This window comes from Calonectris borealis, chromosome 12, assembly GCF_964195595.1.
Source record: "Calonectris borealis chromosome 12, bCalBor7.hap1.2, whole genome shotgun sequence".
Lineage (NCBI taxonomy): Eukaryota > Metazoa > Chordata > Aves > Procellariiformes > Procellariidae > Calonectris > Calonectris borealis.
Window position 1 is genome coordinate 618,703 of NC_134323.1, and position 14,323 is coordinate 633,025.

Consider the following 14,323-nt stretch of genomic DNA (forward strand, 5'->3'; position numbering starts at 1 on the left):
CGTTCTGCAGAAAATTGTTCCCTTGATTTCTGCAAGCTTTTCTAAAAGCCTTGCTGTAGTCACGGTGCGTATCTGCAGCGAAGGACAGCCTCCTTGCGAGAGGAGCAAACGGCCGTGCTTGGGAGCACCGTGCGTGAGGAAAAGTCCACGCTGTGCTCCCGGCCGTGCCGGTGCCGGTGCCGGCCCCTGCCCGGGGAGGATGCTGCGGCCGGGGATGCGGGGGGACGGCTCACCCCGCCCCAGGGAGCGGAGGAGGGAGAGGTGGGGAGCAGATGCTTGGGCAGGATACAGCCTTGAGGAAAAAAATACAAGTTATTCAGAAAACGGCTGGTAACAGAAGTGAATAAATGTGGTTTTTTGTTACAAACATTCCCTTTCTTAAAATACCAAGAGACTCATTAGACCACGTTCCAGACAAAAGCAGCCCACTGGTGGTTGGCAGCTGAAGCCCTTCTGGAGCGTATGTGAATAAAGTCTCTTAAACTGAAGTAATCCGGGCTGCACTCCTGCCTGCTGTAGCTCCTCGGGAGCAACGGCGGAGCGTTCATCCTTGGGGCTGTCTCGTCGGGTGATCGTGCAGAGACGTGGCTCGAGTCCTTGGTGCCGCTGGCGTCTCCCCCAAGGGATGGGGCAGCTGCTTTTTGCCATGCCCAGCCTGGGACATGGAGGACAAGGTGGCACATCTTGCTGGCAAGAGTTTTTATGACTCCTGCTTCCTCTTGGCTTGGTCCTCAGAGGCTTCACCAGGTCGTGGCACGTGAAAAGCCACCTGAGGCCAGCTGAGGTGTGACACCCAAGAAAGAGGATGAGTTTGTTTTAGATCTGATGACACGGGGGAAGGAGGCTGCTCGGGGTGTCCTGGCACCTCTTTCTCCCTTCGGGTTGTCCATTCAAGAGGCTTAATGGTACCTGTTGACTCCCAGCCCTGCAAATTAATGTGTTTCACGTGGATCCAGCCCCAACAATGAGGCTGTGGAGGTCGGTGGATGTCACGGGGGCTCCAGCTGCAGCACCAGCATCGTAGCTGGTAGCCTGCTAAAAAAAAGGTATCCTGTTTTGTTTTAAAGCTGGTGTGTCACTGCCTCAGCGCAGGGTAAATGGCCATGCCCATCCAAGGGGACTTTGGGCTTTTTCTCCATCCTCTCCATTCCAGGGAAGTGGGGTTTGGTCCCAAATTGATCTGCAAAGGTAAAATCAGTTTAACTCCTCAATAGTGAGGTACTGTGTGCATTAGACCCTCCAGTCTCTTAGCTGGGAAATGGGTTTTGCAGGAGTTGTGCAGGTATCTTCAGAGTGCGTGTCCTCAGGTCCGGATTCTCCTCTGGCTCGGTGTGCACTTTCTGTTTGTGCTGAAAATGAACGCAGCCTTCCCTTGTCTTTCAGATAGCTGCCCAGGAGCTCTCAGATAACAGGGTGATTACTCTGAGCATGGCCGGCAGAAAACTGGATAAAAAGGTGAGTGGGGGGATGCGATGTTAAACTTCTGTCTTTCGTAGGCTAAGGGCTCTGAAGAAATCTCTGATTTTGGGTACAGCAGTGACAGAAAATAGTGCTACTGGAGAAGGCATTAGGGTGGGACTGGAGGGGTTCAACTCCTGGCAGTGCCACTGGCTGCTGGCTACGCCTGTGCCTCAGTTTCCCTATTGTATTGCTTTCTGCGTCACGTGTGTTGAGATGGAAAGATTACGTGTGGCACAGGATCTGTGTACTGGCATGTCTTAAAGACAGCAGATTTACTGCTTCAATGGCTGTCATTTGGAAATGTCTCCTGATGGAGCTGGCAGTTTTGATGCCCCTTGAACCCGTATCTCAGAAGTGCTGAGAGCTCCTGGCTTGCCGCCTTCAGCCCCTCTGGAAATGGAGTGAACGTCTGCTTGTATATCGAACGGTAGGGCCCGTCTTTTCCCAGGAAGAAGTGTTGACCTCACGGAGGCAGGTAATGCATGAGTTTTGCTTTGGGTATGATACGTAGGAAACCGTGAGCCTTTTTGAACAAAGCCATCTGATCTTATTTTCCAGGCAACCAGAGCTATTCCTCTTAAACCAGTGCTGTTGCTAAGCGATCAATGGGAATATTATTTTTTCCTTCTTCCTAGTCTCTCCAGAGTTTCCGTTATTGGCAGGATGGTCCTCAGTTTTCAAACCAGGGTAAAGCAAGCATCCAGGCAGAAGGGTATTTGCTGGGGCAGAAGACGTGGTCTGTCCAGTCCCGTTGTCCAAACTGGTTTATCCAAGTGTTTTTCCCACCTGTTGGGAATGGCTGTTTTCTCGCCCTCCTGCTTACCCTGCCTACTGCAAGGAGCCAAATGCCCCTGTAAGGAAATCCCCAAATAACTCCATTTCATAAATGGGCTGGAAGATGTCCTTGAGCTCGTGGCTTCCTCTGAGACGTGGTTGAGGGTCAACCCCATGCATGTCAATGAAGACATCCTAATCCAACAGTTTTCTTCCAGCGCCTTAAGAAAAAGCCTCTGCTCCCTTGCAAAGCAAGGGATGGGATTTCACAGCAGGCTTGCTGCCCTTCCTTCATGCTTCAGGGTCCCTTTGCAGCTGTGGCCATTGGGAAGAGCAGGGTCAAGGACCTGGGTCCTCCCTGCAGCACGGGCACCTCAGGCATGCATCCATTTGTTGTATCGGCAACGTCATTGGTGGCATCACTTGCTTCTTGGGCAGGAGTTGCCTTTCTAATCTGGTTTGCAACCAAGTTCCTCTACCAGGTTGTGCAAAGGTGACATCTTTTGATATTCTGCAACTAGGACATGATACCTGTGGGTCTGCTGCCCTTCAGACCCACAGTCAAGGTACGGAAATTCAGCATCTACCTGGTTACACTGGGATAAGGACTGTGAATAATCCTATTCTTTCTGGGTCTCCCTCCAGCTTATCAACAGGTCAGCAGAAAGCTCCTTCCTCGGTGATCATCTGCTGTCACCAAGAGCTAACGAGGTTTCTTTGCTGACTCTCATAACACAGCGCAGCGTTGCAGTGCTCAAAGTCCTGCTCATGGGCGAAGGATGTTCATGTCACTTCATGCAAATTAAAATGGTCTCTGAACAAGGAAATTGGATGAAACACAATATTTTTGGGTCATTATTGGTCATGGATGAAATGCAGCTGTGGGAGCTGGGTAAAACTCCTTTAAGCTTAGGAAAGACAGCGGAGAAGTGGCCAAGCAAAAAACCACAGGGGAAGGCTGCAGCCTGGGGGGTAACACCCTCCTGCACCACGCAGCACGTAGCTGGGAGCACGGCCGGAGGCTCGGACGTCATGTGAAGGGACCGGATCTCTCAGGATTTCGTGGTGGGGCCATGGGATCATCTTGCTGCACATGCCGAGCCGGAGCTGCGACCATCCCTTACCGGCAGCTGTGCCGCAAACCCAGCCCGGAGCCGAGCTGGGCCCCAGGCAGCTCCTTCTGCCGCGACCACCCTGCGGCTGGGGCCTCTCTCAGGCTGTGGGCAGGTCCTCCTCCCCATCACACGTCCATGGTTTCTCCACCCATGGCTCACTACCTTGCTTTAAATGCCAAAGCTGCACAGCGGGAGCATGTCAGCAGCAGAACCAGCCTGAGGCTCTTGTACCTTAATCAGATCAGCTCTTGGGAGAGTTGTTTTAAGAAAAAATATCTTGCAGAAGAGGAGGTGTTTTCACCTGGGACCAACCCTGGTGAACTCGGTCCCAGAGCCGTGTGTGCCACCGCAGCTGCGGGGACGGCCGGAGGGCAGCGATGCTTCGGCACGGCTCGGGGAGAGCAAGCGCTGCGAGCCAGGATGGGCGCTGGAAGCTGTGGTTTGGGGAGCTGAATCTGGTGGAAGTGCCACCTCCGCCCTCCTTGTCCATGGAGTACAAGGACCAGTTTGGATGATTAGATTCTTGGACCAGTTTGTAGATCGATCTGGTCTGCTGAGCTCCTTTGGTTGCTCAGTTTCCATCTCCCGCCAGGCTGCAGGGGTGAGATGTTTGTGGTTTTGGCGTTTTAAAATAGCAGCCCACAATCCTGTGGCTTGGAGGCATCTCCCACCCTGCTTTGAATGGAGCAAGGCTGACCGGACTTGCAAACTGGGCTGCTCCGCATGGGATGGCAGCAGAATCCTTCAAAACTCCCTGCTGTCATCTGAGCCGCCGCCTCCACCGACCCGCGCTGGGTTGGCACTGATGAAACCGCGTGGGCTGGCAGGTTAAGCCAGCAAAGGCAGGGTCAGGTACCCACCGCTGGTTCTTTAATCCATCAGTGAAGCTTGAAAGTGCCACGTCCAGGCTGTGGGTGAGCAGGATCAGAGCTGTGCCATCACTGCCACCCTGCAGAAAGAACGGCTTGGTTTTCTTTCCTACAAACATGTGAAAAAGGGTAGGAGGAAAATAGCCTCATCTCACCAGAGAGTGTCCATGCGAGCCTTTATGGTCTGCTCTTCTGGCAGAAGAATTTTGACTGAAGCAGGTTATAGTTTCTCCAAGCCAAAACACTTTGCAGCCATTCACTTTTCTAGCTGGCTTTGGAAACAGGATGCGGAGAGAAACGTTAATGGGTTCTCTGCTGGGGCACCACCAGAGCCTGTGTCCGTCCCAGCTGCCACCTCCCAGCTGGCTGTGGACAGGGGCTCCTGGGGCGTCCGTGCTTCCTCCACGAGCAGCCCCCTGCACCCCCACCACATCACTTGGAAGCCCAAAAAGCTCCTGTTCAAACCCGTAAGAAGTTCCTCCAGCTCTTTGCAGGACTCAGGCAGCCACCTCTCTCTGGGAGGAAAACCCAGCTGAAATGGCTCGAGGTCTCAGTAAATAATTGGGAATATTTTGGGCTTGGTTTCTTGTGAGCCACTTCTTAGTTTTTCTGAACGGGAATGAAGTTCTGCTTAGAAATGCTGGAGTTTCCCTGTGTCGGTGCCACCAGTGCCGCTCTCCTCTCTGGGCAGCGGATGCCCCCAAGAAGCCCCCGAGCCGATACCCAGCAGGGACGCGCGTGTGTGTGTACAGATTTCTCATAAACCAGCAGCCCTTTATCGGGGAATATCCGAGGAGACGCTGGCAGGAAAGGCAGCGCACGCTGACTCAGGGCTGCGTATCTCGGAGGGTGTTACGTGATCTCTGTCAACACCAGGGCAGCTCGCTCCTTAAAGATTTCCTCTGCTCGTGCTTTACTGCTGTGTGTAGGAGGGTGGGTTTTTTTTTTCCTTTTTCCCCCAAGACACTCGTGCACTTCATAATTCTGTTTTTCCTTTGAAGCTTTGGATGTTTTTCCAAGCCCAAACGCAGCTGCCTCCCAGCTGGGGTTGTTTTCCGTGGCATCTGCGTCCAGAGAGCTCGCCGGGTGGCGGGCACCCTCCGGCAAATCCTACCGGTGCGCGCCGGGGTGCCGACTCGCCCGCCGCAGCCGTGCCGAAACGCGGTTGCGAGCGCCAACGGGACTCGCGTGGCCAGGACACGGAGGGGTGGCAGGTCGTGCCCGTGGGTGCTGCCTGTTTGCCGGTGTGCTTGAGCCGGCCTCGTGAGGGCATGAGGGTGCCTGCAGGGATTTGGCAGACGCCGGCACTGCCGGGGAAGGAGGTCTCTCTCGGACCGTCTGCCGCTGCTTGCAGAGCACCGTGTAACCCGTCCTGTTCTTCTCCCCCAGGACCTGTTTGGAAAGTCAGACCCCTTCTTGGAGTTTTATAAACCAGGTGACGATGGGAAATGGATGCTGGTCCACAGAACGGAGGTGAGCGTGGCTCTAACCCAAGCCGCTGAGACACCACCATCCTTACATCCGCTCCTCTTGCTCTTTATGGCATTATCTCATCAATCTCCCATAAAGCGGGTTGGGCTCCAGCGATTTCAAAACCTCGCGGCTGCCTTCACTGTGTCCAGCTGAGGCTGCTGGACTCCAGCAGATGAAGGTTTACTGAGGCCAGTAAGGTCTTGAGATCTTTTCTGTACTGCTGACTACTGTGTCTATCAAGCAGAGAGGGAGATGGGCTTTTAACCCCTGTTAACTCCAGGCTCAGCCCTGGGCCGCTCGCCCTCCACACGCAGGAGCAGCGGGATGAGCTGCGACCTGGGGAGATGGTGGAGAGAGGTGGTGGGAGGTGGCCAGGGAACGGCAGTGGGGAAAGGTTAAAGCGAGCATTTGCCAGATCCTCAGCTAACCTGGGAGGGTGCTCAGGCGTCTCCAGCTTCAGCGCATGAGCACTCGGGCTCGTGTCTAACGGAGCCGCAGAGACCTGTACCGGGGTCCTGGTGGGGACATGGGCAGCTGACCCCTCCCTGCCCCTCATTTATACCTGCTGCGGTATTTTGATCTGAGCTCCCTTCTGGTTATGTTCTCAAGCTGCTGAAGCCAGTGATATTACGGATAAGAGGCACAGCGCGGGCAGGGAGAAGCAGGCTGCCTTCTGCTTTAGCACCAGGCTAATAAGTACTTTTCAATGGCTTTTTTTCCCCCTCCTTAAAGCTTGTTTCAAGGGTTTTTTTTTTTTTCCACGTAGCTCCTGGCAGCTGGCAGAAAGAGGAGGGGGCAACTGCTGCAGGAGGGACTCACAGCAGCCCCCGTGTCGGAGGAAGAGGGTCCCATCACACCCCATCTCACCCCCCTCTTTTTCCTGTCCCCATCTCACATCCCTCCTTTTCTTGCCCCCTCAAGGCTTGGTTAAGGAGCCTGTTGTCCCACCACAGCAAATTGCTGTGGGGAACTCGAGGAAGGAGAAGGTGGTATTTATTTACAAAGTCCCTCCGTACATTGGGTTTTCCCACGGCTGTGCAAAGTCCACCAGGATTTCCTGCACTCGCCCACCCACGTGCACAGGAGCGCGGGGATGCGTGTACCACCATGTACCCTCTGGTACCCGTACGGGCCCTCCTTCTAACCCTAGCTCTGCGGTTTATTTTTCGGTGCTTTCCCACACACGTTTCAGTGCGTATTTAATTCATACCAACCTTAATATTTCTCTTATATTTCTGTGGGAGCAGGCTGGGACCTTGTTTGGATGTTTCCTCCTGGTTTAGTGTGGGTAGCTGGGCTTTGGCTCACCAAGACATATTTCTCAGAGGTGGGGATTTTGAGTGACCTCCAGCCCTTCCTCCGGGAAGAGGCGTGGGAATTGGGAACGCGGCTGTGTACCTGCAAGGATCCCTGTGGGATCTCCTGTAAGCAGGTCAGGTTTATGGGGAGCAGATGTATATACTGATTGTTCCTCTGCCCAGTTCCTCCACTGTCCTGTCTTGCTGGATAAGGGTCTAGCCAGGTTTTCTTTCAAGTAAGGGGTGCTCCAACAGCCTTCTCCTTACCAGCCCCAAATGCATCCCGCTGCCCTCGGAGCGATCCCATACCAGGCGACCATCTTTGTGTTTTGAGGCCGGATACGAGGAAATAAGGTTCCCCATCCTTGCAGCTTTCGGTGCAGGAATATAACCAGCTCTCCGTCCGATGCTGGCATTTCTCATGCCACCACGGAGGTGTCTGGCAGGGAAGGATTAGTGCGCTCGTGGCAGCCTGTTATTTAAGCGCAAGCGTGAATGCCCAGCTGGGCACCGTGCGACGGAGACGCCAGATCCTTCCCCACCCACCCTGGGCACCCGGCGGCTGGCAGCGTGCGGGCACCATCTCGGGGTGCGTGGGCTCCCCTGCTCTTCCCAGCCTCCCGGAGGAGGTGTTTACGAATTCTCGACTAAACTGTGCTCGCAGTGTCAGGGTTTCCCCCGGTCTCGCGCAAGAGCCTGTCTGTAAAACAAGATGCCCGTTCCAGGTCCCGCGTGGCTGTTTGCCTGCAGCAGCAGCCATGGACCTCTTCCTTGCTGGGCTGCGCTGTTGCTGCTGCGGCTGCAAAGGTGCGAGGTCCTCCACACCAGATATCCTTGTGTTTACCTTGCACAGAGAAGGGTTAATCTGCTGCCCGGGTCTGACTTTCCTAATATTCACGTGAATCTCTCTTTTTGAGCACAACCACCTTTGTGAAAGAGGGTCTTCACCTGCAGGCATCTCCGATGCACACAGCATGTGCCTGGAGGCTGCTAGCGTTTGCTTAGGTTTCCACCAAGCGATTGCATCCTCTCAGGAAATGTCAAAAAGCATCAATTAATATTTCTCCAGCTCGGGCAGCAGATGTTACGCAGATGAGGCGAGAGAGCTGGACGTGCCGGGGGCTGTTTGGCTTTCTCGGCTGGTTGTGGCATCCCACCGCTCCATCTTCTTGGTGCTCAGACCCCAAGATGTAGGCTGCGCTGGGGTGCTGGGTGGTAGTAAGCAATGAGTAGGGTGCAGGTTTGTTTCATTGCCCCTGGAGGTGCTTAAATCACCCATCACGATGCAAGCGAATCTGTTGTGTCTAAGCTAAGGAGGCAGAAGAGGGCTGAGATGGGGCTTTCTGCAGCTTGCCTGGCGTGCCCCAACCTGGTCCAGGCTTGCTCTTGGAGATGCGTCCCCCGCTTTGTGCCAATCTCCCCCTGCAGGCATGCCTGTTGTAACGGCATCCCTCCGTTCCCGCCCCGCAGGTGATCAAGTACACGCTGGACCCTGTCTGGAAGCCGTTCACTGTGCCTTTGGTGTCACTGTGCGATGGAGATGTAGAGAAGCCGATAAAGGTAACGGGGGGCCCTTTGACTTCTATTGTGGTGGTCGGCCTCTGGGATCAATCGTTAAACGTCTAAAACCCTATGGCTTGTTTATCAAAAAAACCCAAACAAACTAAACCAGAACCACCCCCAAAACCAAAAAAAAACCCTTGTTTGGGGTCTCCAACAGGAGAGGTTGGGAACTTCAGCAGGTCTCCTCAGAGGAGGTCGTTACTGCATCTGAGGCTGGTTTGTGCTTCTTCAACCCTAGGTGATGTGTTACGACTACGACAGTGATGGGGGACACGACTTCATCGGGGAGTTTCAGACCTCGGTGGCCAGGATGTGCGAAGCCCAGGATGCCTCTCCGGTAAGTGCCAACACGCTTTCGGGGAAGAATGAGGACAGGGCTCCTCGGGGCTGATGGTGGATTTTGGTACTTGGACCAAGACCCTCAACCTGTGCCGAGAAGAAGCCAAGTCCAACCCCCTTTCTCCTCCCACCCGCACCGTGAGTGACCGAGGCCACTGTTGTAGCTAAAGCATCTGAGCTAGAGAGAGGGCTAAGGCAGTCTTGGCTGAAAATGGACTCTGCTGAGATGTTTGAAGCAACACCCATGTTTTGGGGATGCCCTGTGATTTGGGGGTCAGATGGGGAGGTGTGACATGCTGCTGGGGCTGCGTCTGCAGCAGAGGCAGCCTGGTCCCCAGGAGTGCCAGCTCCCGTGCAACCCCACACCGGTTTTGTGGCCAAAGGTGTCCCCGTCTTCCCTCCGAAATGCTGGCCAAAAGCCTTGGCAGATGCCACCTGATTGAAGGCATGTTGTGAAGACTCCTGGATAAGTAGAGCTTTTCTCTGCCGTCATCGCTAGGATTACAAAACCAAGAGGAGGTCTTGGCCAAGACGTGGGAGTGTGTAAAACACCATGCATGGTACAATTAGAAAAGTTTCCTGGCTGGGGAAACCGAGGCACAAAGGCATGAAGTGTCCTGTCCAGGACTGCATAAGCTGGTGGTGCCAGAGGCAGGCGTTGAACCTGTTTTCCCACTGGATTTGCAACCAACCAGCTTAGCAATAAAATCTTCTTTTCTCTGGATGGGACCCTGAGAGGTGCTGGTTAGAAGAAAGTAAAACTCGCCTTGCTGCGTGCCTGTGCTGCCGTGCCCCCATGCATCACACGGGCCCAGCTGGGGACGGGGTCTCTCTGCCTCTTTCCCTTGCCTGGCTTGTCACGAAAGGTCGGGCACCCTCCCTTCCCTGGCAAAGCCGTTCCCCAGCTGACGCCACTCTCCCAGCGGAGCTGCCGTGGGCTCCGGGTGGAGGAAGGTGGCTCCAAAAGCAAGCGGCAGCTGCTCGCCTCCGCTGCCCATCGCCCTTCAGCGTCCCTTCTCCCTGGGGTGGCTCCTCATGACCCGTGTCACCCTTTTGTGTGGCCATGCTGGTGAGGGTAAATACAGAAGCGGGGACAGAGGTGCTCTTGCCGTAGACCAGGCACCACATGGTGGCATGCTTGCAGGTTGGGAGCAGCACGTCCAGCCACAGCCTGGCCGAGATGGGGGGAAAGGCTCATTGCCATCTCCAGGGCCATGACCGGCCTGGTCTGAGCATGGCCAGGGCCATCACTGGATGGTCTGGGCATGTCCAGGGCCATCACCAAGCTGGTCTGAGCAGGTCCGGGGCCATCACCGAATGGTCTGAGCAGGTCCAGGACCATCACCAAGCTGATCTGAGCATGTCCAGGGCCATCACTGGATGATCTGGGCATGTCCAGGGCCATCACCAAGCTGGTCTGAGCAGGTCCGGGGCCATCACCGAATGGTCTGAGCAGGTCCAGGACCATCACCAAGCTGGTCTGAGCACGTCCAGAGCCATCACCAACTGGTCTGAGCAGGATGCTGGGGGAGGGGGCACAGACCAGCCACCATCATCTCACATGGGAGCTTCCTGCTAGCGAGTCTGGGCTCTGCCTGGGTTTGTTCAGAGTTAGGGGATTTTGTCAATAGATCTGCATTTTGATTTTGTTCAGTCAGTGACATGCAACGTTCGCATTCAGGAAACTTAAGGCATTTAGTATTTAGCATTTTCCCATTTTTCTGCAGCTGGAAGAATGGACACGACTTTCTCTCCATGCTCCCCCTGCCCAGTCCTGCCCTCTCCCCCAGACCAATCCGCATGTAAACTTTATTCTTGGACAAGAGTTTTTATTCAGTTTCAGATTTAAAAAAAAATTAAATATTGCAGCAATTCTCTGAATATCCGGAAGTAATTTTGTTCTCCCAGAACTTTTGAGAAAAGGTGGTGGCCTGCCCCAATTGTTCATGTGTTTGACCAGTCCCATCCCGTTCGCCCCCATCCCACCCTGTAGGCCCCCGTAGCCTCGTTGGGGTGTCTCGGCTGCCATGTGCCAGGTCCTGGGCAGGTTGAAAGCCCTTGGGAAGGATAAGCAGCCCCTTCCCAAGCAGGTCCTGTGCCTCCATTTCCATCATTAAATACTAGTAGCTCGCTGTGATTCATTTATGTCCCTTCAGCGCTTTGAAACGCATGGAGGGAGGGTGCCCGCAGGATGCGGCCGCTGGTGGCATCTGCAGCCACCCGGCACAGCCCAGCACCGCTCTCACGCCGGTGCCCGTCTCATGTGTTACAGCTCGAGCTAGAGTGCATTAACCCCAAAAAGCAGAAGAAGAAAAAGAATTACAAGAACTCTGGGATCATCATTGTCAAGTCCTGCAAAGTGAGTACCGCACCGGGATGTTTCCTTCTGCTCCTGGCCGAGCTCGGGTCTTCCCGAGCTCCTCCCATCCCTTCTGCCTCCAGCGCCCTTGTGTTTCCAAGTGCAGGTCCTGCGGAACAGGAATAAAAGTGTGATTTCCTTTCTGCTTGGGTTTCTCTCCACTTGGAGCATCTGATGTACCAAGTTGCTGGTGCCACCCCACGCCCGGGTGGCCACAGACCCAGGAGGAGGTGTTCAATATGGGCAGCATCTGCTTGAAGCCCAAGCTGTGGGTGCTTACCAACTGCTTGGTGTCTCCTTGGGGGCAGGGGTTGGGTGCAGGTGGGAGAGGTCCTTCTTCTGAGCAGAGGTGTTGGTGAAATCCTCCCTTCGTATGGCAGCAGCACAGTGGGGAAAGCACCCACACAGCTCTTCCCACACCTGATCTGCGGGTGGTGTGAGACCGTTTTGGTCATGGGGAGAGGATCTTCCATTCGGTTCACCATGATGGACACTTCCAGCTCTGAAGGATCCCTATCCAGGCCTCCCGCCCCAGCTTTGGACCAACACGTGGCCCTGCTGGGCCCCACGCGACTCGTGAGGTGCCAAAACGCTGCCGCGGAAGACCCAGGTGGTTCTTCCCATCTGCTTTGCCACGTGGCTGAAGGTCCCCGAAGGCCCAAACTCGCAGTGACCGCAGGCTTGGGCAATTTCCATGTATTTATTTTTTTTTTGTTCTGCAGTGGTGAAGATTGCTGAAAATCTTTTTTTTGGTTTTTCTTTCAGATAACCAGAGATTTCTCCTTCCTGGACTACATCCTGGGGGGCTGCCAGCTGATGTTTACCGTAAGGACTTTTGTTCCTCTTTGCCCAGTAATAGTAACACGAATGTAACGGTCAAAACTGGGGAGGGAGGTTCTGCGTGACATTCGGCACCAGCTTGGGTGGCTTTTCGTGGCAATGAGGAGCTGCCCCGTTTTGCTGTTAAACCGTGTGGTTTTGGGGTTTTGGGGGTTGTTACTGTGATGCTCACGTGCAATTGCGTGCGTCCAATGAAGGGAGCTGGCTAGACTTTGGCTGAATGTCAGACTCGCACAAAGACCTTCTGACCCTTCACAAAATGTTACTGACTTCTCTCCCCATCGCAGGGTTTAACCACCCTCCATTTTTTTATGGAAGCTCTCCTTATTTTGAAGCCAGCTGAGAGGCTTTGGGCTGTTGATGAGATGGTTTGCTGCATTTTTACTGGCATTTCCACCTTCTTTCAAGCTGGACCACGGCTTGCAGGAGTAGCTAATCGAGGACATTACAACCCCAAGTGAAACCACCACAATGCAGAAGTGGGGTTTTCAATTTCTGCAAACTTTTCCGGTGCAGTATCCGGAGAGCTGCGGGCACTCGCAGTATTTCAGTTTGTGTTTTGTTGTTTTGTCTAAAAACATGATGGGGGGAGAGTAGGAGGAGGAGGAAGAGTTGCCATAGGAACAGGAGCGATTGGGAGAGCTTTTTTGTGTGCCGTTCTGCCGCTGTGTGCTAAGGTCTTGGTGCTGGAGAGTGAATAGAAGAGAAAATCGTTAAGTTTATTGGTAGCATGGAGCTCTTGTGTGAATTAGGCTTGAATGCAGAGATCTCCCCCCCTCAAAGATCTGCTGGTTATCGGAGGGTTTCTCCCCCTCCCGAAACATCTTTGGTCCAAAAACCTGGGTGGGTTTGCGATGGGTGCAACACTGCAGAAACACCTGCGCCGGAGGAGGACGCTGCCGCACGCACCCCTGCAATTTGGAAAGGCCACTGGTGTCCTCCCCGCCAAGGGAGACATTGGGGAGAGAAGGGCTGAAGCCTTGGAGAAGAGGGGCATTGTGCCCGGCTGCTTGCCTCGTGCTGGAGGCAGACCAGCTGCGTCCCTCTGAAATCTGTTGCCCCAGTGCTGCTCTTGGTGGCATTGCTTGCATGAGCAGGCATGCAATGTGCCTGTCTGACTCCACTGAGCCCCCTCCCCGTGCCTCAGTTTCCCTCTTGCTCTCTGACCATGCCCACGGTGGCTGGGCAGGAGCTGGGCGCACGGGCGTGGGTGTTACCGCAGTGAACTGCAGGTTGGTAAGGCCGTAAGGTTGCTTGACGAAGAAGTTGGGTTTTCATAGAACCATAGGATGGTTTGGGTTGGAAGGGACCTTTGAGGATCATCAGTCCAACCCCCCTGCCATGGGCAGGGACATCTTCCACTAGATCAGGTTGCTCAAAGCACCGTCCAACCTGACCTTGAACACTTCCAGGGATGGGGCATCCACAACTTCTCCCACAACATTGTCTCACCACCCTCATTGTACAACATTTCTCCCTTATCTCCAATCTAAACCTACCCTCTTCCAGTTTAAAACCATGTCCCCTTGTCCTGTCAAGCCTGTTTTACCAGCCACGCCAGCACAGGATGGTGGCATGTCCTGGGCTGTGACGTCTTCTTGCCCCAGCCAGGCCAAGGTCCCTTCTCAGCCAAATCGCAGTTCATCCTCTCCCGTTACGGATACGGAGCAAAATCCCTCGCGAATCCCCTGAGCTCAATTTAGCCGGCGGAGTTATTCTGGGTTTTGCCTATTTGCTAAGCGAACAAGGCGGGCGCAGTCACGCTGCTTGCCTCTTCCCAACTCTTCCTTCCCAGTCATTTCAAATCGGATGGCTCAGCGTCTCGCCCCTTCTGACCAGATTTAACTGAGTCTGAGATAGGCATTTCTACAAACGTCTTTAAATAGAAAGCCTAATTGAGGAGGGAGAAAAATGAGTGCCTTCCTGACAACGGCCCCTGAGAGCTCAGCATATATTGGTCCCCGGGGAAGCCTACTGAAGAGCGGCTGCAGGGAAAGCTCCACTTGGGGTGTGACTCTTTGGTCAAAGACCTTGAGATCCAAATGCCCAGGCAGCCTGGCTGCTTTGGTGTCCATGGGGCTACTCAGTTCCTGAGCTTAACGCCTGGGAGATGGGCAGCGAGAGTCCTCAGCTGGAGATGGTGGTGGCTTGCTCCAGCAGCAGAGGCTGCTTTGGGACACCTTAGTGGTGCTCGCTGGTGAAAAACATAGGTGTAATAGTGAAAGGCTTTGC

At 54.3% G+C, this 14,323-nt stretch overlaps 1 protein-coding gene and 1 long non-coding RNA gene across 12 annotated transcripts in view; both read left to right on the forward strand.

The window, feature by feature from the left end:
- Positions 1 to 14,323, forward strand: part of CPNE2 (copine 2) — a 61,082-nt gene that overhangs the window by 28,759 nt on the left and 18,000 nt on the right. For 10 of the 11 annotated variants that reach the window (XM_075160799.1, XM_075160798.1, XM_075160804.1 and 7 more), the window contains 6 exons: positions 1,384 to 1,455; positions 5,609 to 5,692; positions 8,461 to 8,550; positions 8,792 to 8,890; positions 11,165 to 11,251; positions 12,017 to 12,076. In XM_075160799.1, coding sequence (XP_075016900.1) covers positions 1,384 to 1,455; positions 5,609 to 5,692; positions 8,461 to 8,550; positions 8,792 to 8,890; positions 11,165 to 11,251; positions 12,017 to 12,076 — 492 coding nt within the window. The remainder of the gene's footprint in view (positions 1 to 1,383; positions 1,456 to 5,608; positions 5,693 to 8,460; positions 8,551 to 8,791; positions 8,891 to 11,164; positions 11,252 to 12,016; positions 12,077 to 14,323) is intronic. The other variant, XM_075160801.1, reaches the window with a different exon arrangement.
- LOC142087074 (uncharacterized) lies at positions 1,468 to 3,062 on the forward strand. Its single transcript, XR_012675323.1, has 2 exons — positions 1,468 to 2,801; positions 2,881 to 3,062. It is a non-coding gene; the product is annotated as an uncharacterized LOC142087074 (long non-coding RNA).